Genomic DNA, 25,936 nt, shown 5'->3' on the forward strand with positions numbered 1-25,936 from the left:
GTGGATCCAAGACTTTCTACTGAGTTACCAACTCAGCTGCATTATAACTATTTCAACTTTCTGGGAATATTATTTCTGAGTTGCAGTGATAATAATGATCTGAATATGTCAATGTTTCAGTCACCTAGAACATACTATCTTTGCTTCACAGCTGCACACTGCTCATGATAATATTCTTCATTGCACGGGACACTGTAGGAGATTAAAAGAAATGTTTTAATTCCTGAAAGAAATGTTCAAACACCAGTTCCCTATTCCACAGCGATTCTTTTTTTCCCCCTCAGAAAATATGCAAAAAGTAATACATGACTCATTTATTAAAAGTTCCGTGTTTTCATTGCAAATTCCTAGTGAGGCTTTGGAATGGATGCTTCCCTTCTATGGTTCCCATATTCTCTGAGTCACCAAGAGTTTTAGATGTTGGCAGGAGAGCCTGTTCCTACGTCCTCATAGAGTTACAACGTGGCCAGGAAGGAACAGGATGCCAGGAGTTGAACTAGGAGTGAGGGTGGCTACCATCCTTAGATCCAGGCATCCGTGGCCCCAGCCCTGGGCCCCCGGGGCTTGCCAAGCTTCCCAAATATGATGTGCAAATAGTGTTCTCAGCTGTATTGTTAAAATGTAGCCGGTGATTCTGTAGGTCTGGGGGTGGGGCTGAGAACTTTCATTTGTAGCAAAGCCCCCAGGTGCTGCTGCTGCGGCTGCAGCTCGTTCACAGGCAATCACACTTAGGAAATGATTGCTTTAGTGACTCCCTCTTCTCCAGACAAACCTCCTCCCCTACAGGATGAGTAGCTCACGTGATCCAGGGCATCTGTCAATGAGCGTTTGCGGCTCCTAAACCACGCTGTGGGTACCCAGGGCTCCAGAATTCCCTTCCCCGACCACTCTCTGGCCTTTGCACATGTCTCCCCAGTCTGTCCTCCGGATGGCAGATCGCTCCACCAGCGTGTACATGCTTGGGCCCAAGGGTCAGCCTTTTTTTTTTTTTGCGGTACGCGGGCCTCTCACTGTTGTGGCCTCTCCCGTTGCGGAGCACAGGCTCCGGACACGCAGGCTCAGCGGCCATGGCTCACGGGCCCAGCCGCTCCGCGGCATGTGGGATCTTCCCGGACCGGGGCACGAACCCGTGTCCCCTGCATCGGCAGGCGGACTGTCAACCACTGCGCCACCAGGGAAGCCCAAGGGTCAGACTTTGAAGGAGGCTTAGCTGCCTGGGCTAAGGATGTGCCCCAGGCAGAGCCTCTTCTGGTACAGACGGATTCTGGTGAAGCAGGAGAAAAAGTGTGGGCTCTGTTCAGGAGACCTCTTTTTGACTTCTTGCCCCAGCAGGTAAATGTTGGGGGTGGTCTTATGTCTGTTCAGGTAGGTAAATGACAGGAGAGATCCCATCCTGTTACATGATCCTTGATTTTAAGACCAGGGCCACCGCTTGGATGGTTCTATTTCATCAGGATCCACTGCATCTAAAGGTCTTCATAGGGCAAAGGGAGAATGTTTCTTCCCTTCCCTAGAACCTTCCGCAACACCTCTCCCAGATGACCGCACAATGGAGGGGACAGTGTGGGAGCTTTGAGGGCTCACAGCGTTCAGCTGAACCCCAACTTCCTGTATGAATTTGAGCAAATCAGTCACTTTGAGCAAGAGGTCATCTTTTGCCCTCAGTTTCTCGATCTTTATAATGGGATTAAGAATGCTACCCCACTCTCTGCCACCTCTTCCCCATTTCCACCCAACTTACTTCTACTCCTCCTGCAGCCTTCAGCTCAAATGCCATCTTGACTAGATCAGATGCCTGGAGCTAAGCTAGAAGGAACTTTCAACCTTCCTTCCTTTTATCTTTGTGATTTTGTTTTAGGTCTGCCAGCCCAGTGGATTCCGAGAGCAGGGATCCTGTCTCCTTAATTCCCTGCTGTGTCTTCTCTATCTGGCCCAGAGCCTGGTACCTAACAGACGCTAAACCTGTGTTTGCCTAATGAGTAAACAAATGTGTGGTTATTGTCACAATTGGAGATAAAATATATGAAGTGACTGGCACATCGTATGTGCTTCATAAATGACACTGATGATTTTTCAGTGCCATTGACACTAATCACACATTTTATTTTCTCATACTTCATCCGTGGCGGAGAACAGGGTGAACTTGGGACAACTACAGTTTGAACTGTCCAAGTTAAGAAAAAATATGGTGTGATAAACTACTGGCCCAAACAACTAGAAGCATGACACCCTCTTTAAAGGATTAAGAAACGAGAGACCCATAATTTAAAACAAAGGATCAAAAGTCCAAAAAAGTGCTATTTATCAATTTTGCTTCCCCCTCACAACTCATACTCCAAACAGTCAAACAGTTCATCTTTTTGAAAACCATGTGGTGAAACTAATTCCCTACGCAAGTGTTCTTGCTGACATCACCAACCTCCCCCTTCCCCATCCCATCGCAGGGATTATTTTACCTGTCCCTTTAACATCAGCCAGCCCAAATATCCTCTTGTCAAATATTTCTGGGGCCTGCACTTGAAGAAAGAAACGATTTTCTCAAATCTGTGAACAGGACTTTTTTTTCCTTTTTTTTTAATGTCAAAATAAACCATCTGCTTGTACAACTGTTTCTAATTACTTCCCTGCCTAGACTCTCCACTTGAGGGGTTTCGTACCAGCACCCCGCCCAGAGCAGTGCTGCTGCCCAAATCCTAGCAGGCAGCTCATCCACACCCTTGCAGCTCCGGTGAGAGCCCCGGACCTGCACGCCTGGGTGTCTGTGGGTCCTTCTGCCCGGCCATCTGCTGGTGGCACCTCTCCCCACCGGAGCCTCCCCGACCCCTGGCCCCGTGTGCGCCACCTTGCAGCAGCTCTGCTGGCCTCCGCAGCCGGGAAACTCAGCATGCGTCCCACAGGCTTCAGGAACTTCTTGCTGCTGGCGTCCTCCCTTCTCTTCGCGGGGCTGTCAGCTGTTCCTCAAAGCTTCTCGCCATCTCTGAGGTAAGTCTGGTTTGTTTTCCTTTCAGACAGACCTGCCCTGCTTTGCGTGGCAGGACTCAAGCTTTAGGATGGCTGCCCTAAGCCAAGAGCAGTCAGGAAGTTGGACACGAGTTAAACTGTTTTCAACCTGATCCTATTTCTTTCCTTACATCTACACTATGTATTGCTTTACCCTTGTCCTTTTGCTTTTCCTTCGGAAAAATACAATCATTAAATGAATATATAGTTTCCTCCTATTCTAATACATATCAGGAGGCTTATCTGCCATCCTATGTGTACCTGGGTGTTCTCACTGCCTATAGGGCAGAGTTATTCCATGGGGTCTGTATTACATTCTGCATTACATTTTAAGAGAGAATTTGGGGCACATCACAATAACCAAACTTTTACATTTTAAAAGTATAGTTCATAAGCATCGCTTATTGCAACTTGAAAATGCATTAGGCACTAAGCTATCATAACATGTAAAGCTCTTTCTATGTATTCATCTCTTATTTTTCATAAAATAACTGCCCCTGGCCACCAGCTAGCAATGGGACTTTTTAAAGAGAACTGAAAAGTCAGCCAAGGGTCTTACTTTGGATTAATTTGTATTTAAATATGCATGTAAGATTCAGTGGCAAAACGCCAAGAAGCAGGGCCGGATCACCTAGTCCACCTGGAAGACGGTCCTGTTCTCAGGTGGGCAGGTCACCACTTGGACATTTTGGGTCGTGGTCATTTCTTAAGGGATGGCCCATGGGTGGTATCAGTTTGGTCCCCAGAGAAACGTGGGGTCCCAGGCTTCCTATCCATGGGGTTGCACGTCTCCGTTTGGGATCTGGGATCTGGGTGGACCCTGGGAGGCAAGGTGGACCCCGAGCAGAAGGGGCAGTGTCTGGGCTTGACCGTGGCCCCTCTGTGTTTTGTCGCCCCTGCAGAAGCGGCCCGGGCGCCGCGTGCCGGCTCTCCCGGGCCGAGTCGGAGCGCCGGTGCCGGGCGCCCGGACAGCCCCCAGGGGGCGCTCTGTGCCACGGCCGCGGCCGGTGCGACTGCGGGGTCTGCATCTGTCACGTGAGCGAGCCCGGCGTGTACTTCGGGCCCCTGTGCGAGTGCCATGAGTGGATGTGCGAGACCTACGACGGGAGCACCTGTGCAGGTAAGGGGGCGGCTCTGTCCCCTCCGCGTGGCCCGCCGCGCCCGCCGGGGCGGGGCGCACGCACTCCCGGGGCGAGAGGGGTGGGGACGGCCCCTCCTACAACCCTGGAAGTTATCGCCGCCGGGGAGGCCGTCCTTTTGCTCCCCAATTCTGGAATCATGTCTCTTAACGCTTGCCTCCGCCCTGGGGTCCAAACTTCAGTGGAAATAATACGTGTAAGATTCATTCGCTTAATTATAAATCTCACTTAGCTTCTACTTCTAGTTACGTATTACGGACCAAATCTCCCAACTGCCTCGTAAATGGAATGATTTCGCTGGGCTCTCCTACCCTAATCACGACTATTAATCATAATATATGCAGACTGTAAGCCTGTATTTATTTTATTTTACTTTAATTGAAGTATAGTTGATTTACAATCTTGTGTTAGTTTCTGGCCTGTATTTTATTTTTACCAAGGAAACACAGGGGGATATTATTTCCCTAAATTCCAGTGGAGCAGATTGTGTCTTTGAACGTGGACTTGCCCTCTCATACTTAGCATATAGTTCACAAAGAGATGCACATATCAGAAAACTGTATCCGAAAAACAAGCAGGGCCCTATTTTCTTGGAAGCGATGGCTTTTGTATTGTTTTAGCTGCTCCAATTTTTCGGCTGTGGTGCAACTTGGTATTTTGTAAGGGCGGAGTGAAAATACATTCATTTCCCTTGCACATTTTTAAGGAGTGATTTGGATTCTGATACTGGAAAGGGTCAAGCTATTTCTTCATAGAGAATACCCCTAACCTCTAACCAGTGTCACATAACCGAGCTCTTTACTTAGGGCCAAAGAACCTCAATCAGGTCATTGTGAATGATCCAGACACTCTGTCAGTAAAAGGACTACACAGTGCCTTCCCACCAGGGTTTGGCAAATACATAGGAAAAAAAAAATCTACTTATTTCACCCACAGTGTAGCTGAGAACGAGAGTCCAACACTAACAGAGAGATCACGCATCAGTTTATAGCAAAATGTTTTTTTTTCCCTTGGCATCTGGGCCCAGAAGTGCCGGGGGTATACTTAATATGCAGGCTGTTTGGCCATGAAAAAAATATAGTCGTATGAGTAACTTGGAGGGGCACAGGTGCTTCTGAGTGTTTGTTTAGCCTTGAAGGCTGCGGCTCAATCCTTCAAACATATTGAATGCCACAACTTATTTTAGCTTTGTCACTCCCACAAGCTGCAGTGTTATTAAGGGCAGCCCTTTGGAATGAAAGCTAAGTATTGTCTAATATTTCATTCCAAATTCAACTGCTACCTGGCTTCTCCGGCTTTGATTGCCTCTGGCAAGGCCTCTTCAATATCATGAGTCTGAACACATTTTTCGGGCCTTTTGTATCACCATTTCATTGGAAAAGTAAGAAACAAGATGCAGTTTTTCAGCCAGTGAGCTAGTTTTGGTTGCCAGATAAAACTCCCCTTTTGGGGAAGCTGATCGGTTCCCTTTCTGTGAAACTAATGCTATGGTATGTATACTTTTGTTTACCTCCCATGGGAAATGATTCATTGTTTCCTCCTACCATCTTTGTCACTACATTCCTTCCTCCTTGGTACAAAATGTGGCACTGAGTCATGCGTGGTTTTATTTGCTAGTGTGTGCATTCCTGTAGAAGGTGAAATGTGTCTATTTAAGGCTGAATGAAATAACTGTGTTCGTTTTCCGTACTCTTCTGACTGTTTCTCATTGACACCTACTCTCCAGGCCTGGTGCAGAATCTGCCTCTGCGGCTACATTTGCAAGGGAAGTGAGGACAGCCTTACACACAGCCTATCTGGCGGTCCTGCCAGCTTGCCTGCCTGTTCTGTGCTTCAAGTTTAGCTACTCAATTCCGTCTTCAAGAAATAATTCCTATATTATAGCCAGCAAGATAGAAATGTAGCAGGTTGTCTTTTATGTTTTTATGTGCACCTGGGCCTTTACCTCTACGATAAGCCCCTATAGGTGATTTCCAGAAATAGAGTAGCTTCCAGAGACTTCCCCCACCTCCATGAAGAGAATAAAATCAGGCTCTGGGAGTGTCTTGTAGAGTGGTTAAGACTATGGGCTCTGGGGGAGATTTTCCAGGATTCAAATCCCACACTTAACAGCTGTATGAACTTGGGCAGTTACATAAACTTCTTGAGCCTTGATTTCTTCATCTGTAAAATGGGAATAATAAAGTACCTACCTTATGGGATTGTTGTGAGGTTTAACATATGCAAAAGACTTAGAAAAGTGTGTTGCACGAAGTGCTCAATACATATTAATATGCTTATATATGTCTATATAACACATTATTTTGTGATGCACAAAAGGTGAGCTGGGATGGATAGATGGATGGATAGAAAGATAGAGAGATTGATAGATACATAACCTGGCTTTGTATTTGTTGGTCATCTGATGCAGTGAAAGCAATTTTGTTTTGTTAATGTAGTCTGTGCCTGTTATTGATCCAAAGCTCAAAAGGTCAAGCAAGGATAACTATTTTGGCCCAGCCTCAGAGCAGCTGTAGGAGATGCACCATGCCCTTTTAAAGTTAAGTCCATTGGGATCCTTACACTGTGAATCATAAGAGACATACTTATTTTAGTTGCACTGGTTGAGCGTGATGACGTTTACATTATCACAAGCGGTCTGTTTCTCCGAGTCTCCACTGGCTCCTGGCACATGAATCTTCCTTGGACTTCTGTAGCATAAAGTTCTGGCCCAGCAATTATTCCTGTGGGTGTGATTATCTAATGAGGAGTACACTCATTTTGGTTCTCATTTCTTTGAGAATAGTCCAATGTTTGGTTGCATAAAAACAAACTTTCAGTTAGTACTTCAAGGCATCCTGGATAACCCTCTGAATACCTGTGATTACACTTAAATAAAATATAGGTTTCTTAAACATCTTTTTAAATCACTTTTGAAATATATCACTTAAGAGAGTTTCATGGGCTTCCCTGGTGGCGCAGTGGTTGATAGTCCGCCTGATGATGCAGGGCACACGGGTTCGTGCCCCGGTCCGGGAGGATCCCACATGCCGCGGAGCGGCTGGGCCCGTGAGCCATGGCCACTGAGCCTGCGCGTCCGGAGCCTGTGCTCTGCAACGGGAGAGGCCACAACAGTGAGAGAGAGGCCCGCGTACCGCAAAAAAAAAAAAAAGTTCAGTTTTAGGAACTTGGAAGAGCTAATTGAATCCAATTTAGCAAATACTATGAAGTGCTGTATGTTTGCTAGACTCTCTGTTTGCTGTTAAAGGTGCTATAGAAGATGAGAAATATATTACAGCTTCCCACTGAGTGGGAAGGTTCAGAGAAATACCAAATGCCTATAAAGCAATGCAGACTATGAGTTTCTACAAATTTCTATGAGGGTTCCATTAAGGTAGGGATTAAATATTGTGGTTAAAATTTCTCTAGAAAAAGGTAGCATTGGACATAAATCTTTAGGTATAAGGAAGTTTTTTGTTTTTTTGTTTTTTTTTTGGTACATGGGCCTCTCACTGTTGTGGCCTCTCCTGTTGCGGAGCACAGGCTCCGGACGCGCAAGCTCAGCGGCCATGGCTCACGGGCCCAGCCGCTCCGCGGCATGTGGGATCTTCCCGGACCTGGGCACAAACCCGTGTCCCCTGCATCGGCAGGCGGACTCTCAACCACTGCACCACCAGGGAAGCCCTATAAGGAGGTTTTTAATCCAAGAGGTAGACTTTTGGAATTCTGAGTGAAGAAAAATTCAAGGAATGGTTTAGAGGCAGAAATACACGTGGGTGTGTTTGGAGAAGAGTGAGGGGCTCTGGGTTTGGCTTCTCTGGATCTTAGGGCTGTGGGCAAAGTGATAGGAGATATATTGAGAGTTAGAGGTGGACATGTGGTAGAGAGCTTTGAACCTGAATCTGAAGCTTGTGCTCAGTTAAGTAGCGTATAGGAGCTGTGAAGCAGTTTGAACGTGGGAGCGATAGATGATTAATGCTTTGATGCATGAAAAGTAATATGGTGTCTGGGGGCGTAGCAGGTTGGGGTAGACACTTGATGGGGAGGAACTCAGGTTGGATGCTATTTAACTTATAGTCCTGGGAGAGAGAATAAGAATGGAACTATGAGGCATTTTGAAGACTTTTGGAAGGTAGAATCAGCATGCTTTAGTACCCAAGGATGAGTAAGATGGTGCCAGTGAGCGGGCCTGTGGCAGAAGTGAGAAGAACCAGATAACTCCTAATCAATGGTGCAAAGTCCCTATTAAATTAAAAACACTTATTTTTATCTGGAATTGCTGTAAAATGAAGAATTATTCCTAGAAGAATGAGTCTGGACTTTATGGCCCTTCTGGGGTGGGATAGGAATCTTGTCGGAATTGTTAACTTGGGTTAACTTGTTTCTGTCAGTCACCCTGAGAGTCATTTGATTTTTCTGAAACTTCGTTTCTTTTTCTGGAACGTCTTTATAGAGGTAAAGAACTTTACCTTCTGCATGGTATTATTCAGAAGAATTTTTAATATTTATGTATAAATATATTTAATATAATTTATACATTTATTCAGATTATAAAGATCCTCGTAAGCATTGATTTATATATGTAAACACACATGGTATGAAAATAATTAAGATACATGGAAATGCACCTAATATGCAAATATCAGTAACTTTTTTCTTGCAGATATTTCTGACTTCTACATGGTTAAATAAATAGTATAAGAATTGTATATAATTACTCATGAGAACTGGACTTCCTGGCTCTTTATAGCCTTTCCTAGCAGTGTTTGACCTGCTTTTTCATCACAGTTGCATTTTTCTTAGATTGTTGAATAATTGTCTCCAAGACTATTTTGTGGAATCACCCTTTGGTTTTTCCTTTCTTTGTCAGCGTCCATTTTCCACCTTCTCTTCCTTCCTTCATACCTTGTCCTGTCCTACTTGCCCGTTCCTTTACCTCTGCCTGGGCCCCCTGGTATTTACCACCTTTTACTTCTTCTTTTTTTTTTTTTTTGCGGTACGCGGGCCTCTCACTGTTGTGGCCTCTCCCATTGCCGAGCACAGGCTCCGGACACGCAGGCTCAGCGGCCATGGCTCACGGGCCCAGCCGCTCCGCGGCATGTGGGATCTTCCCGGACCGGGGCACGAACCCGTGTCCCCTGCATCGGCAGGCGGACTCTCAACCACTGCGCCACCAGGGAAGCCCCCCTTTACTTCTTTTCAGTATCCTCTCTGCCCCTTCACTGAGCACCAAGCACCTAAGAGCATTCACTGCTCTTTAGCGCCCCCTCCAGTAAACGAGTGTGTTGAACAGACAGACTCCAGTTTCTTTGTTGCCTCTTTGCTTGTGTTTTCATCCTGGTCTTCACATGTCTTGAGGTTTTGGAGAACACATTCAAGGAGCCCGCACCACCAGCTTCCCCATGTCATCCAAGCTTCTTTTCTGAGCTTTGGCCTCTTAGGTTCATCCATTTTGGATAAATGCATCTTGTCTTACCCCAAGGGACACATAAAAATTAAAGGTTTTCATTCTCAAAGAAAGTGCCAGACCTGCACATGACTTTCTCTCAACTGTCTGGCTTTATTTGGACCGCACCCTGCAGCTCTGCTGTAGACACCGAAATACCTTGGCTTTGGACCAGATCATCTCCACACCTTGATAATCCAGAAGAGCGTATTTATCACATCATAATGTTGAGATCAAATAGTGTCAATGTGACAAGTTCAGCAGTCATCTTTTAAGTAAAATTTCACCAGAAAGAGAAGGGAACATGGGAACAAATTTATCTGTGATACAGATTTTAAATTTGTAGAGCATAAACTGCCACAGTAGGGTTCTCACAGACGTTCAGCATCTTTTGAGACATGATGCTAAAGCTGCCATCCCATGCTTCTTGGGATCAGAACCGCGCCCCCCCCCCCAACCCCGCCAAAAGCTGCCCAGCTCCCTGGGCCTCAGACACAGATTGTTAAGTCTGATCTGGTGCCTTGTGATGCTCAGGGCCTGGAGGTGGAGGACCAGTGCCATAGGCGCAGAGATCCGTGATTTGGTCCTTGGACGAATTCCCTGTCTGAGGAGTTACAAAGTGAGACCAAACATTTTCCTAAGTTCCATATCCTGCCTGCCATTGTGTTAGTTTTCTGTCACTGCTATAACATTGCCACTCATCTTTTGACTTCAACAACACAAATGTATTTTCTTATACTTTTGTAGGTCAGTAGCCTGACGTGGGTCTCCCAGGGCTTAAGGTGTTGGCAAGCTCTAGTCCTTTCTGGAGACTCTTGGAGAGAACACATTTCCTGGTCATTCGACATTGAGAGAATGTAGTTTCATGGGGTTGTAGGACCAAGGTCCCTGTTTCCTTGCTGGCTGTCAACTCAGAGTGTCCCTTATCTCCCAAAAGCCTCTCTTGGGGCCTTGCATACCCATCTGCATCTCAGAACGAACAGCAGGTGTCAGATCCTTCTCATGATGCCTCCCTCTAAGCGTCTTGCACCGGCACATCCCGCTTTCACCATAGCCTAGAAAAGTGCTTCACTTTTTTTTTTTTTTTTAACATCTTTCTTGGAGTATAATTGCTTTACAATGGTATGTTAGTTTCAGCTGTATAACAAATGACTCAGCTATATGTATACATAGATCCCCATATCCACTTCCTCCGTATCCCACCCCTCTAGGTGGTCACAAAGCACCGAGCTGATCTCCCTGCACTATGCGGCTGCTTCCCACTAGCTATCTATTTTACACTTGGTAGTATATATAAGTCCATGCCACTATCTCACTTTGTCCCAGTTTACCCTTCCCCCTCCCCATGTCCTCATGTCCATTCTCTATGTCTGAGTCTTTATTCCTGTCCTGCCCCTAGGTTCTTCAGAACCCCTTTTTTTTTTTTTTAGATTCCATATATATGTGTTAGCATATGGTATTTCACAGGTGCAGGGTACATCAAGTTAACTGTGGAGATTTATCCGCTACTCCTGAGGCTTCACGAGAGATTTCCCTTTCTCTTCTTTGTTCACACAGCTCCTGGGGTTCAGCTTTGGATTTGGCCTCACCTCTGCCTGTAGGTCACCTGAGGGTGTCTGTTCCCTGCCCAGACAGGATGGGGTTAAAGTAAAGTGTTTCCCTTTTAAGGAGGCTTGTGATTAGATTGGATCCAGCCAGATATCCCGTATAATCTTCCCATCTCAAGATCCATGATCTTAATTGCATTGGCAAAGTCCCTTTGGCCATGTAAGGTAACATACGTACATATTTATAGGAACAAGGATGTGAACATCTTTTGGGCCCTTCTTTTTCCTACCGTAGCCAACCTTCTATAAAGCCCAAGAGGAAGGCCATGATGTGTGTACATGAGGGAGAGAGATTACAAGGCCATTAATACCTGGCTGTTCTTATGCTCCATCCAGGCTATGCAAGTACTGTCTTTTCCGTCTTTCAGAGCTTATCTACAGGATCTAATGTTCCTAGATCCAGACTTTTCCACACCAGTGATGATAAGGAATACCAGGTTTTTGGTCCAGAACATGAAGCGTGACTTAGAACCTCAGCCACTGCTGAGGTTCAATGCCTGACATTATCACTTGCCAGTTGTGGAGCTACGGGCCAGTTACTCAGATGCTTTTAATGTCTGTTTCCTTACCTGTGAAATGGGGTCAATAATTGTATCAGACGGGGATAATATTCATGCCAAGCACATACGAGTGATGAGCAGGTCACTCGATTACTATGTTTACTTCTGTCAGATGCCCCTGTGCTACCCTATTGTGATACTTGGTCCTAAGATATTTACTCCCCAAAAGTGATTTTCCTCCCATGTCATATCTTCTTCTGGGTCTCGATCTATGTTTCACATTTCCTCCTCTGACTGTCAGTGAGCGCTTGGAACTATCTCACCTCGGACAACAGGCCTGCCCTATAGTGTCAAGTCTGGGTGAGCTTTCAGCCCTGGCCAGCTTGAGGAGACCAAGACGCATGGGGTCATGCTTCAACTCAGTGGACTTCTAGGTTTCTGACCCTCATTTCTGTCTTTATCTCAGAAGCTGACTTGTGTGTTCCTGTCCCTGAAAACTTCACCCCAATTTTCACTATCATAATTGACTTGGATGGAAGTTTCCAGAGCCCTCCCCTCAATACTGTGTGATTAGTCTGTGAATCCGGAATTTTCAGTCGTTTTCTTTACTGGAAACCCCAAGATTTCTGCAAATTTGCAAGGCTTACACTCAGTGTGTTTCTGCTTCTGTCTCTTATTTCCACTGAGATGGCTGTATTTCCAGGCTGTTCTTAATCTCCTCCAAAGTCTTGATCTCAAATAGGTTGATCCCAGAACCCACTCATTCTGCTTACAAAAATGGGAAAAGCAATACAATACAAAACAAAATCAAAATAACTCACTTTCACAGAGTTTTTGAGTGCAGCTGACCCTTGAACGATGCAGGGGTTGGGTTGCTGACTGCCACACAATCGAAAATCTGAATATAACAGTTGGCCCTCCATAGCTGCCGTTCTGTATCTGCAGGATCAAGCAACCATGGATCCTGGAGTGCTGTGGTACATGTTTATTGTAAAACATCCACGTTATAAGTGGACCTGTGCAGTTCAAACCTGTGTAGTTGAAGGGTCAGCTGTATTTAATGAACATTACTAAATGTTCTAGAGACATTGCGGTGGGGTTGTTTAATCACAGGAATGTAAACACCTTAAGACTGAATAGTAATCATTCTAGTTCGTAAAACCCCCAGGATCCCAGTTGTGTGCCTCAGTCATCCCTCTCCTCTTCAGACTCCTGTTTCTTTCACTACTCATAATTTTTATTTCATTTCTAAATTCTGCTCATTTGGGGCAAGGAGTTTAGCTATTATTTTTATCATCTTGTTTCTTGCTCATCCACGGTCTTTGAAGTCTTGGCCTCTATCCTGAGAGTTGATGTCCTCAGGTATTAACGTTATATGTACATTTATGTTTTTTCACATCTTGCTTTATAATGTATATGTATTTATAAATAACATAAATAATATAAATAACAAGGCCTGAGATGGTTCTCTTTGTACATATATTCTGATTGCCCATACAAGCATATATATGTGTGTATGAATACGTATTTGATACCTTAATTTTGTATGCACGTCATATACATGTGAATACATAAGTATGTCTTCAAACATGTTTACATATGTATGTGTTTATATCACATATATGTGAATATATAAACATGTGCACAATCACATTCACATGTGTGTGTTTATGAATGTGTGTGCATCTAAATGTTACACACAGAGACACACACACATAACCCATCTTCCTGGGGGACTGCTACCTGTGGGGGGGGGAGACACTCCATTTTCAAATCTTTGTAATGCTAGTACTCCTGATAGAAAAGGCACCTTGGGATTGTTATCACATGTGTAAACCTGCTACAAATCAGTATCTTATTGGGGAATCCTTTTGGCGACTGCCTCTTCAATACATTTCATGAAGACAGTGAGAAATTATTTGGTTGGCTCCTAATTTGATTGTCTTTTTCACTATTCTGTCAATTAAATGTTATTAGGCTGCTGAAGTCACATTTGAATTACAATTAATAGTTGGTAAAGAAGTTCTCTTTTTCTAACACTAAAACTTCATTCAAAGATGGGAAAGATTAAAACAGCTTCCTTTCCTATTTTTTATGAATAATAGTACTACTCTTGTCACTAACATATTTTTATCCTACGTACATTTTATGGAGAGTTTGGAAACTCCTCAAAGCCCCCTGTTACATGCTAAAGCCTTTTTTTTTTAAATATTATTATTTTTTATTAGTTTCTGCTTTATAACAAAGTGAATCAGTCATACATATACATCTGTTCCCACATCCCTTCCCTCATGCATCTCCCTCCCTCCCACCCTCCCCATCCCACCCCTCCAGGCGGTCACAAAGCACCGAGCTGATCTCCCTGTGCTCTGCGGCTGCTTCCCACTATCTATCTACCTTACGTTTGGTAGTGTATATATGTCCATGCCTCTCTTTCGCTTTGTCACAGCTTACCCTTCCCCCTCCCCATATCCTCAAGTCCATTCTCAAGTACGTCTGTATCTTTATTCCTGTTTTACCCCTAGGTTCTTCATGACATTTTTTTTTTAATTCCGTATATATGTGTTAGCATACGGTATTTGTCTTTCTCTTTCTGACTTACTTCACTCTGTATGACAGACTCTAGGTCTATCCATCTCATTACAAATAGCTCAGTTTCGTTTCTTTTTATGGCTGAGTAATATTCCATTGTATATATGTGCCACATCTTCTTTATCCATTCATCCGATGATGGACACTTAGGTTGTTTCCAGCTCTGGGCTATTGTGAATAGAGCTGCAATGAACATTTTGGTACATGTCTCTTTTGGAATTATGGTTTTCTCAGGGTATATGCCTAGTAGTGGGATAGCTGGGTCATATGGTAGTTCTATTTTTAGTTTTTTAAGGAACCTCCATACTGTTCTCCATAGTGGCTGTACCAATTCACATTCCCACCAGCAGTGCAAGAGTGTTCCCTTTTCTCCACACCCTCTCCAGCATTTATTGTTTCTAGATTTCTTGATGATGGCCATTCTGACTGGTGTGAGATGATATCTCATTGTAGTTTTGATTTGCATTTCTCTAATGATTAATGATGTTGAGCATTCTTTCATGTGTTTGTTGGCAGTCTGTATATCTTCTTTGGAGAAATGCCTATTTAAGTCTTCTGCCCATTTTTGGATTGGGTTGTTTGTTTTTTTGCTATTGAGCTGCATGAGCTGTTTATAAATTTTGGAGATTAATCCTTTGTCAGTTGCTTCATTTGCAAATATTTTCTGCCATTCTGAGGGTTGTCTTTTGGTCTTGTTTATGGTTTCCTTTGCTGTGCAAAAGCTTTGAAGTTTTATTAGGTCCCATTTGTTTATCTTTGTTTTTATTTCCATTTCTCTAGGAGGTGGGTCCAAAAGGATCTGGCTGTGATTTATGTCATAGAGTGTTCTACCTATGTTTTCCTCTAAGAGTTTGATAGTTTCTGGCCTTACATTTAAGTCTTTAATCCATTTTGAGCTTATTTTTGTGTATGGTGTTAGGGAATGATCTAATCTCAAACTTTTACATGTCCCTGTCCAGTTTTCCCAGCACCACTTATTGAAGAGGCTGTCCTTTCTCCACTGTACATTCCTGCCTCCTTTATCAAAGATAAGTTGGCCATATGTGCGTGGGTTTATCTCTGGGCTTTCTATCCTGATCCACTGATCTATCTTTCTGTTTTTATGCCAGTACCACACTGTCTTGATTACTGTAGCTTTGTAGTATAGTCTGAAGTCAGGGAGCCTGATTCCTCCAGCTCCGTTTTTCGTTCTCAAGATTGCTTTGGCTATTCGGGGTCTTTTGTTTTTCCAAACAAATTTTGAAATTTTTTGTTCTAGTTCTGTGAAAAATGCCAGTGGTAGTTTGATAGGGATTGCATTGAATCTGTAGATTGCTTTGGGTAGTAGAGTCATTTTCACAATATTGATTCTTCCAATCCAGGAGCATGGTATATCTCTCCATCTATTTGTATCATCTTTAATTTCTTTCATCAGTGTCTTATAATTTTCTGCATACAGGTCTTTTGTCTCCTTAGGTAGGTTTATTCCTAGATATTTTATTCTTTTTGTTGCAATGGTAAATGGGAGTGTTTTCTTGATTTCATTTTCAGATTTTTCATCATTAGTGTACAGGAATGCCAGAGATTTCTGTACATTAATTTTGTATCCTGCTACTTTACCAAATTCATTGATTAGCTCTAGTAGTTTTTCGGTAGCATCTTTAGGATTCTCTATGTATAGTATCATGTCATCTGCAAACAGTGACAGCTTTACTTCTTCTTTTCCAATTTGGATTCCTTTTATTTCCTTTTCTTCTCTGATTGCTGTGGCTAAAACTTCCAAAACTAGGTTGAATAAGAGTGGTGAGAGTGGGCAGCCTTGTCTTGTTCCTGATCTTAGTGGAAATGGTTTCAGTTTTTCACCATTGAGGACAATGTTGGCTGTGGGTTTGTCATATATGGCCTTTATTATGTTGAGGAAAGTTCCCTCTATGCCTACTTTCTGCAGGGTTTTTATCATAAATGGGTGTTGAATTTTGTCGAAAGCTTTCTCTGCATCTATTGAGATGATCATATAGTTTTTCTCCTTCAACTTGTTAATATGGTGTATCACATTGATTGATTTGCGTATATTGAAGAATCCTTGCATTCCTGGAATAAACCCCACTTGATCATGGTGTATGATCCTTTTAATGTGCTGTTGGATTCTGTTTGCTAGTATTTTGTTGAGGATTTTTGCATCTATGTTCATCAGTGATATTGGCCTGTAGTTTTCTTTCTTTGTGACATCCTTGCCTGGTTTTGGTATCAAGGTGATGGTGGCCTCGTAGAATGAGTTTGGGAGTGTTCCTTCCTCTGATATTGTTTGGAAGAGTTTGAGAAGGATGGGTGTTAGCTCTTCTCTAAATGTTTGATAGAATTCGCCTGTGAAGCCATCTGGTCCTGGGCTTTTGTTTGATGGAAGATTTTTAATCACAGTTTCAATTTCAGTGCTTGTGATAGGTCTATTCATATTTTCTATTTCTTCCTGAGTCAGTCTTGGCAGGTTGTGCATTTCTAAGAATTTGTCCATCTCTTCCAGGTTGTCCATTTTATGGGCATAGAGTTGCTTATAGTAATCTCTCATGATCTTCTGTATTTCTGCAGTGTCAGTTGTTGCTTCTCCTTTTTCATTTCTAATTCTATTGATTTGAGTCTTCTCCCTTCTTTTCTTGATGAGTCTGGCTAATGGTTTATCAATTTTGTTTATCTTCTCAAAGAACCAGCTTTTAGTTTTATTGATCTTTGCTATCGTTTCCTTCATTTCTTTTTCATTTATTTCTGATCTGATTTTTATGATTTCTTTCCTTCTGCTAACTTTGGGATGTTTTTGTTCTTCTTTCTCTAATTGCTTTAGATGCAAGGTTAGGTTGTTTATTCGAGATGTTTCCTGTTTCTTAAGGTGGGATTGTATTGCTATAAACTTCCCCCTTAGAACTGCTTTTGCTGCATCCCATAGGTTTTGGGTCGTCGTGTCTCCATTGTCATTTGTTTCTAGGTATTTTTTAATTTCCCCTTTGATTTCTTCAGTGATCACTTCGTTATTAAGTAGTGTATTGTTTAGCCTCCATGTGTTTGTATTTTTTACAGCTCTTTTCCTGTAATTGATATCTAGTCTCATAGCATTGTGGTCAGAAAAGACACTTGATACAATTTCAATTTTCTTAAATTTACCAAGGCTTGATTTGTGACCCAAGATATGATCTATCCTGGAGAATGTTCCATGAGCACTTGAGAAAAATGTGTATTCTGTTGTTTTTGGATGGAATGTCCTATAAATATCAATTAAGTCCATCTTGTTTAATGTATCATTTAAAGCTTGTGTTTCCTTATTTATTTTCATTTTGGAAGATCTGTCCATTGGTGAAAGTGGGGTGTTAAAGTCCCCTACTATGATTGTGTTACTGTCGATTTCTCCTTTTATGGCTGTTAGTATTTGCCTTATGTATTGAGGTGCTCTTATGTTTGGTGCATAAATATTTACAATTGTTATATCTTCTTCTTGGATCGATCCCTTGATCATTATGTAGTGTCCTTCTTTGTCTCTTCTAGTAGTCTTTATTTTAAAGTCTATTTTGTCTGATATGAGAATTGCTACTCCAGCTTTCTTTTGGTTTCCATTTGCATGGAATATCTTTTTCCATCCCCTTACTTTCAGTCTGTATGTGTCTCTAGGTCTGAAGTGGGTCTCTTGTAGACAGCATATATATGGGTCTTGTTTTTGTATCCATTCAGCCAATCTGTGTCTTTTGGTGGGAGCATTTAGTCCATTTACATTTAAGGTAATTATCGATATGTATGTTCCTATTGCCATTTTCTTAATTGTTTTGGGTTCGTTATTGTAGGTCTTTTCCTTCGTTGTGTTTCTTGCCTAGAGAAGTTCCTTTAGCATTTGTTGTAAAGCTGGTTTGGTGGTGCTGAACTCTCTCAGCTTTTGCTTGTCTGTAAACGTTTTAATTTCTCCATCAAATCTGAATGAGATCCTTGCTGGGTAGAGTAATCTTGGTTGCAGGTTTTTCTCTTTCATCACTTTAATTATGTCCTGCCACTCCCTTCTGGCTTGTAGAGTTTCTGCTGAGAGATCAGCTGTTATCCTGATGGGGATTCCCTTGTGTGTTATTTGTTGTTTTCCCCTTGCTGCTTTTAATATGATTTCTTTGTGTTTAATTTTTGACAGTTTGATTACTATGTGTCTTGGCGTATTTCTCCTTGGATTTATTCTGTATGGGACTCTCTGTGCCTCCTGGACTTGATTAACTATTTCCTTTCCCATATTAGGGAAGTTTTCAACTATAATCTCTTCAAATATTTTCTCAGTCCCTTTCTTTTTCTCTTCTTCTTCTGGAACCCCTATAATTCGAATGTTGGTGCGTTTAATGTTGTCCCAGAGGTCTCTGAGACTGTCCTCTGTTCTTTTCATTCTTTTTTCTTTATTTTGCTCTGCAGCAGTTATTTCCACTATTTTATCTTCCACCTCACTTATCCGTTCTTCTGCCTCAGTTATTCTGCTATTGATCCCATCTAGAGTATTTTTTATTTCATTTATTGTGTTTTTAATCGATGCTTGATTCATCTTTAGTTCTTCTAGATCCTTGTTAACTGTTTCTTGCATTTTGTCTATTCTATTTCCAAGATTTTGGATCTGGGAAATAGAATCTTGGATCATCTTTACCATCATTATTCTGAATTCTTTTTCAGGTAGACTGCCTATTACGTCTTCATTTGTTAGGTCTGGTGGGTTTTTATCTTGCTCCTTCTCCTGCTGTGTGTTTTTCTGTCTTCTCATTTTGCTTATGTTACTGTGTTTGGGGTCTCCTTTTTGCAGGCTGCAGGTTCGTAGTTCCCGTTGTTTTTGGTGTCTGTCCCCAGTGGCTAAGGTTGGTTTAGTGGGTTGTGTAGGCTTCCTGGTGGAGGGGACTAGTGCCTGTGTTCTGGTGGATGAGGCTGGATCTTGTCTTTCTGGTGGGCAGGTCCACGTCTGGTGGTGTGTTTTGGGGTGTCTGCGGACTTTTTATGATTTTAGGCCACCTCTCTGCTAATGGGTGGCGTTGTGTTCCTGTCTTGCTAGTTGTTTGGCATAGGGTGTCCAGCACTGTAGCTTGCTGGTCGTTGAGTGAGGCTGGGTGCTGGTGTTGAGATGGAGATCTCTGGAAGATTTTCGCCGTTTGATATTATGTGGAGCTGGGAGGTCTCTTGTGGACCAGTGTCCTGAAGTTGGCTCTCCCACCTCAGAGGCACAGCACTGACTCCTGGCTCCTCAATTTGGGATGATTTGTTGTCTATTCATGTATTCCACAGATGCAGGGTACATCAAGTTGATTGTGGAGCTTTAATCCGCTGCTTCTGAGGCTGCTGGGAGAGGTTTCCCTTTCTCTTCTTTGTTCTCACAGCTCCTGGGTCTCAGCTTTGGATTTGGCCCCGCCTCTGCGTGTAGGTCGCCGGAGGGCGTCTGTTCTTCGCTCAGACAGGACAGGGTTAAAGGAGCAGCCGCTTCGGGGACTCTGGCTCACTCAGGCCGGGCGGGAGGGAGGGGCACGGAGTGCGGGGCGAGCCTGCAGAGGCAGAAGTCGGCGTGACGTTGCACCAGCCCGAGGCGCGCCGTGCGTTCTCCCAGGGAAGCCGCCCCTGGATCCCGGGACCCCGGCAGTGGCGGGCTGCACAGGCTCCCGGAAGGGCGGTGTGGACAGTGACCTGCGCTCGCACACAGGCTTCTTGGCGGCGGCAGCATCAGCCCCAGCGTCCCACGCCCGTCACTGGGCTCCGCGCTTTCAGTCGCGACTCGCGCCCGTCTGTGGAGCCCCTTCAAGCAGCGCTCTCTATCCCCTCTCCTCGCGCACCAGGAAACCAAGAGGGAAGAAAAAGTCTTTTGCCTCTTCGGCAGCTCCAGAGTTTTCCCGGACTCCCTGCCGGCTAGCTGTGGCACATTAGCCCCCTTCAGGCTGAGTTCTCGCCGCCAGCCCCAGTCCTTTCCCTGCGCTCTGACCGAAGCCCGAGCCTCAGCTTCCAGCGCCGCCCGCCCTGGCGGGCGAGCAGACAAGCCTCTCGGGCGGGTGAGTGCCGCTCGGCACCGATCCTCTGTGCGGGAATCTCTCCGCTTTGCCCTACCCAGGTATGTGGGGAGTTTCTTGCCTTTTGGGAGGTCTGGGGTCTTCTGCCAGCATTCAGTAGGTGTTCTGTAGGAGTTGTTCCACGTGTAGCTGTATTTCTGGTGTATCCGTGGGGAGGAAGGTGATCTCCGCGTCTTACTCTTCCGCCATCTTACCCGGAAGTCATGCTAAAGCCTTGAGTCTAGGTTTGGATGCAAAAACCATCAGAATTTTTTTCATAGCTGGCAGTCTTAAAAATATAAACCAAATTGTAAATTTTCTATATTCTCAAGGCAATAATATCTTCTTGCATGGCTTTGCATATAACAATAAATTCTACTATTACAGAAATTTTATTCTCTGGTGAGTTCATCTGAATTTTCTAATCATACCTCCACAGGGAGAAAAAAGGAAATAAATAAAATGATGAGATAAACCAGCTTTATATTTCTCTGGATTTAAGATCCTGTAACTTAAGAAGCAGATTGCATTAATGGGAAGACAGCTGGATTAGGAGACAGAAGACACAGGGGGAGGTGTTGTGAGAACCAGAAGGGGGCTAACTTGTAGGAGGAATTTGTTTTGCCTTTCCACCTTTCTTCCTGCCTAGATTGCACCTGGAGTTCCAGCAGCCCCCCTTTTTAAAATTGAAGTAGAGTTGATTTACAATGTTGTGTTAGTTTTAGGTGTACAGCACGGTGATTTTCAGATATATATGTGTGTGTGTGTGTGTGTGTGTGTGTGTGTGTGTGTGTGTGTGTGTGTGTGTGTGTGTGTGTGTGTGTGTGTGTGTGTGTGTGTGTGTGTGTATATATATATCCTTTTATCCATTCTTTTCCATTATAGGTTATTACAAGTTATTGAATATAGTTCCCTGTGCTATACAGTAGGTCCTTGTTGTTTACTTTATATATGGTAGTCTGTATCTGTTAATCCTATACTCCTGTTTTATCGCTCCCCATCCCCTTCCACTTTGATAACCATAAGTTTGTTTTCTATGTGTGTGGGTCTATTTCTGTCTTATAAATAAATCTGTATTATTTTTAGATTCCATGTATAAGTGATGTATAATATTTGTCTGACTTACTTCACTCAGTATGATAATCTCTAGGTCCATCCATGTTGCTGCGAATGGGATTATTTCATTCCTTTTTATGGCTGAGTAATATTCCATTGTATATATGTACCACATCTTCTTTATCCATTCATCTGTTGATGGACACTTAGGTTGCTTCCACATCTTGGCTTTCGTAACTAGTACTCCAGCAGCCCATTTGAATCAAGGGATGAGTATATCGCCACCTATGAGGATAGCTTAGCCACAAGACAGGAATCTGGATTTTTTTGAGACTGTGGAGCCTGCCACACCTGTACTGGACTGCCTACCTCTGGATTGCTGTTGCACATGAAAATAATAAACTTTTATCTCTTTAAACCCCTGTCATTTTGGGGTTTTCTGTCATCGGCAGCTAAATATAACTCTGTCTGAAACAATGGTTTTATTTTAAAAGTTCAAGTCTATTAAAGTAGGGCGAATAGAATATGTACAGTGGTTGAGAGCTTGAACTCATGAGACCAGTAGGGCTGGATTTCATACCTGTTTACCTGCTCCATGGATTTCAGCAGTTTTGGTAAACTTTGCAAGACTCAGTTTACTCCTCTCTAAGATGGGCTCTGATTGACACTCTGGGGAAGGTTATTGTAAAGTTTAAGTGAGAAAATACACATGAAGCATCTAATGGAATCACTGATGTTTAATGATCACTCTAAATGGTAGCTATTATTACTGTTGTGATTAAACCTGGCATCTCTAAGGGGATTATTTTAAGGCAAAAGGGAATATGTCTTTGCTTTTAAATGTATTTACTAGTAACTAAGTGACCAGTTATGGACGTATATTCCCTGTACCTGTTTACATGGTCAACATATACTACATTTTTGCCGAAAAGTATTTATGAGGTTATTATTTCCATGAGAAGACATAATTTTTAAATGTCTGGTTACCAGAATATAAATGACCAGAGAGAATACAAAAATTGTTTATGTATTTAAATATTTAAAAATTTTCAATTGATTTATCTGTATATTAAAATTATTAAAACATAATACATGTTTGCTACAAAAAGTAAAAAAAAATACGTTTATTGAATAAAAACTCAATACAGCAGCATTACATTTTAGGCAGAGAACAGGTTCTACGTCACCGCAAAGATCAAACATCTGAAGTTTAAATATTACCCTGACAAATCTCCAAGGAAGGCTCCATGTCTGAGTTTATTCCACCATATCTCAGTTAGTATAGCACAGTAAACACTAGTAAATGGGGGTTTACTCCATGGCTAGAAGACATTTTCAGGCTTTGGCTGGATCGTTCTTTTGGGGCCACTCAGCCCAGTAATATGCTGACGCTAGGAAATAGACATCAAGAAACTCAGCCCCCAGAGGTAATGTCACTTTCTTGCTCCATTTCATAACCACTTGGGGCCTCCACTCAGTGGATGGAATGACAGAATTTCTATGCTTTTAAATTATTATTCCACCTACCTTTATTGCCAAATATATACCTTAATTGCCTAGGCACATATAATGGAGATCAAGTAAGTTAAATATATATGTGCTATGACTTCCCTCTAGACTTACTTTTTATTTATTTATTTATTTATTTTTTTGCGGTATGCGGGCCTCTCACTGTTGTGGCCTCTCCCGTTGCAGAGCACAGGCTCCGGACGCGCAGGCTCAACAGCCATGGCTCACGGGCCCAGCCGCTCCGCGGCATGTGGGATCCTCCCAGACCGGGGCACGAACCCGTGTCCCCTGCATCGGCAGGCGGACTCTCAACCACTGCGCCACCAGGGAAGCCCTAGACTTACTTTTAATCATAACCTCTGGAGTTAATATTAAATTAGGGTGTATACTTCCATATTTTCCCATGATTATATAAATATGCATGTTAAGAACACACATACACACATTCACACTCTCACACACACACACACAGGTTGTTTCCCTTCCTCTTTCTTGCTTTTTCTCTTTAGGAATACATCATGGCCCTCATTCTAGTTTTTATATATATTTATGATTAAGAATTCTCATAGGCATATGATGTTCTATATAGTATGGATGTATTACTTCATTAAACTATTTGCCTATTAGTGAACATTCTGGTTGGTTGCAGTTGTTAATTTTTGTTTTTTGTTTTTTTTTTGCGGTACGCGGGCCCCTCACTGTTGTGGCCTCTCCCCTTGTGGAGCACAGTCTCCGGACGCGCAGGCTCAGCGGCCATGGCTCACAGGCCCAGCTGCTCCGCGGCATGTGGGATCTTCCCAGACTGGGGCACGAACCCATGTCCCCTGCATCGGCAGGCAGACTCCCAACCACTGCGCCACCAGGGAAGCCTGCGTGTTTGGTTTTTTGATATAGGAGACTTGAAAGAGCATTCGATTTACAATTGCTTACGCACGCTCACACTCATACACGCACACAGCTCTCTAGCACTCTGGCTATTGCACAAGCATGTACACATTTCCACTAGAGTGAGTCGGGCTCCAAGACACGCAAGACGGTATCACCAGTCAACAGAAGTGTTAATAAAATTGTCTTCTTATGTTGAGGATCTTGGCAAAAGCAAACTTCAAACCGGGTGGAACTGGGAGATCTGAAGCCTTTGTCCTTTGGGAAATTTAGATTCCGAGCCTGGTCTGGGATTCAAGGTCATGAGTCACATCTGAGAAGGGGGGAGAAGTATAGAACTGCTGGGACAGGGAGGACCAGGGGGACCTGCCAGGGCATTTTCTGAGCCTCACACAGGTAAATTCTCAAGCTATTTTCCATTAACTCTTAACTTGATAAAGATTGAAAGCTGCAAGAAGGTTGCAAATCTCATTTTCTTTGGAAAAGAGTGCTTTGTCTTTTCAAGGATCACATTTCCTGGCAGATAAGAAACTATATTTTGTAATAGAACTCTTTCTTCCTCTACTCTAAATCATCTTACTTAAGGCTGGGTAGAATGACGGCTTTGTAAAGGGAAAAGAAAAATAAGACCTTGAGAAGAATGCTTGCTGGTTTGACCTTGTGTAACCTCAGTCCTAATCTATGTGGTAGGACAAGTTTCTATGCCAAGGGCGCTATCATCCTAGTTGTACATAGTCACTCGTTCAAACATCAAATTATTCCAAGTCAATAGTTACCCACTCCAGTTTCCTGTTTTATTATTTTATCTGGATATTTCCTAGGAAAAGCCAGGCTAAAAATTTTTTTTAAAAAAGGTCAATGAGTTTAGTATTGCTTAGAAACTTCTCTTATAGCAAGGCATTAACATAAATTTGTGATTTAATCAATTGGAGACAGTAAGAAGCCAAAATCAGAAAATCAAAGCATGGTAAATGTATTTCCTAACTGGTCATTATTGCTCTTTCAGGGCTGTCATTTTCTGCTGTGTAGAACAGTTAGACAAAACTAGTTATTTTTCTAAACAAAACGACTTGGCCATTTAATTAAACCTTTTCTTCTCCAAAATACAAAAGACAAGTTACAGAGTGTTTTTTTTTTTTTTTTTGCTTTCTTGGTCAACACCATTACTTATATATATAAGCTCTAAGAGCAGTATTGCCATGAAAATAACTCATTTTTAAGAAAGAAAAAGAAAAATTTGTTTTTAAGAAAGAAAGAAAGAAAATATTTGATATGTTAGCTATGCACTGGCTAGACTTCTTTCAATTGCTTGCTTGGATAGATTTGAGCCCTAAAATTAGTGCTGCATTAGTAATACAAAAGAATAATGGGAAAATATCTATTTATATTTGAGTACTTTGCTGGAAAATATTTTCATATGTATGAATTCTTTCACTTCTCATATAACTTGTAAGAGGTAGTCAAAATTATTATTCTCCATCTATCATACTGAGTAACCTGAGAAGAAATCTATCCCCCAAATCACCAGGCAGCTTCTCTTCAAGCATAATAAAGTTGTCCTAAAACCACATATTTAGGGAAAATATTTTCATGAATTTGGAGTCTTGAAATGAAAACACCATTTTCAGGGACCTCATTTTTTTTTTTTTTGCGGTCGGTGGGCCTCTCACTGTTGTGGCCTCTCCCGTTGCGGAGCACAGGCTGCGGACGCGCAGGCTCAGTGGCCATGGTTCACGGGCCCAGCCACTCCGCGGCATGTGGGATCTTCCCGGACCGGGGCACGAACCCGCGTCCCCTGCATCGGCAGGTGGACCCTCAACCACTGCGCCACCAGGGAAGCCCAGGGACCTCATTTTTACATTTAAAATATATCTTAATTTTTTTCTTAGAGAAGCAGATTTTTGACTCTTCTATCTGTCTTATGTCAGAGATAGTGGGCATAAAAGCTCAAATACTGGGCAGAAGAAAGAACGCCTCATTCATTTAGCATCAAAAGAAGTCCAAGTAGCAGAAATCACTGGGACTAAAATTACTTGTCATACCAACAAAGAGCACTTCTCTTAGCTGTAACTGAAATTCTTAGAGTGATTGCATTTAGCACCAAGTATTATCCAAATAAAAAGGATTCTCTGGAGCCAGCAGTGGGAGAAACTCTTTTACAACCTCTGGTTTTCCTTTTCTATAAAAACAAAAGGAAACATAGGTAGGAGAGTTGAAT

At 42.8% G+C, this 25,936-nt stretch overlaps 1 protein-coding gene across 2 annotated transcripts in view; it reads left to right on the forward strand.

Annotated features, from left to right (window-relative positions):
- The first annotated feature begins 2,577 nt into the window (after window positions 1-2,577).
- Window positions 2,578-25,936, forward strand: part of ITGBL1 (integrin subunit beta like 1) — a 208,687-nt gene continuing 185,328 nt past the window's right edge. The window contains exons 1-2 of one of the 2 annotated variants that reach the window (XM_081214839.1): window positions 2,578-2,982; window positions 3,903-4,120. In XM_081214839.1, coding sequence (XP_081070965.1) covers window positions 2,885-2,982; window positions 3,903-4,120 — 316 coding nt within the window. In that variant the 5' untranslated portion in view covers window positions 2,578-2,884. The remainder of the gene's footprint in view (window positions 2,983-3,902; window positions 4,121-25,936) is intronic. The other variant, XM_081214840.1, reaches the window with a different exon arrangement.

This window comes from Mesoplodon bidens, assembly GCF_964165515.1.
Source record: "Mesoplodon bidens genome assembly, chromosome: 17".
Classification (NCBI taxonomy): Eukaryota; Metazoa; Chordata; class Mammalia; order Artiodactyla; family Ziphiidae; genus Mesoplodon; species Mesoplodon bidens.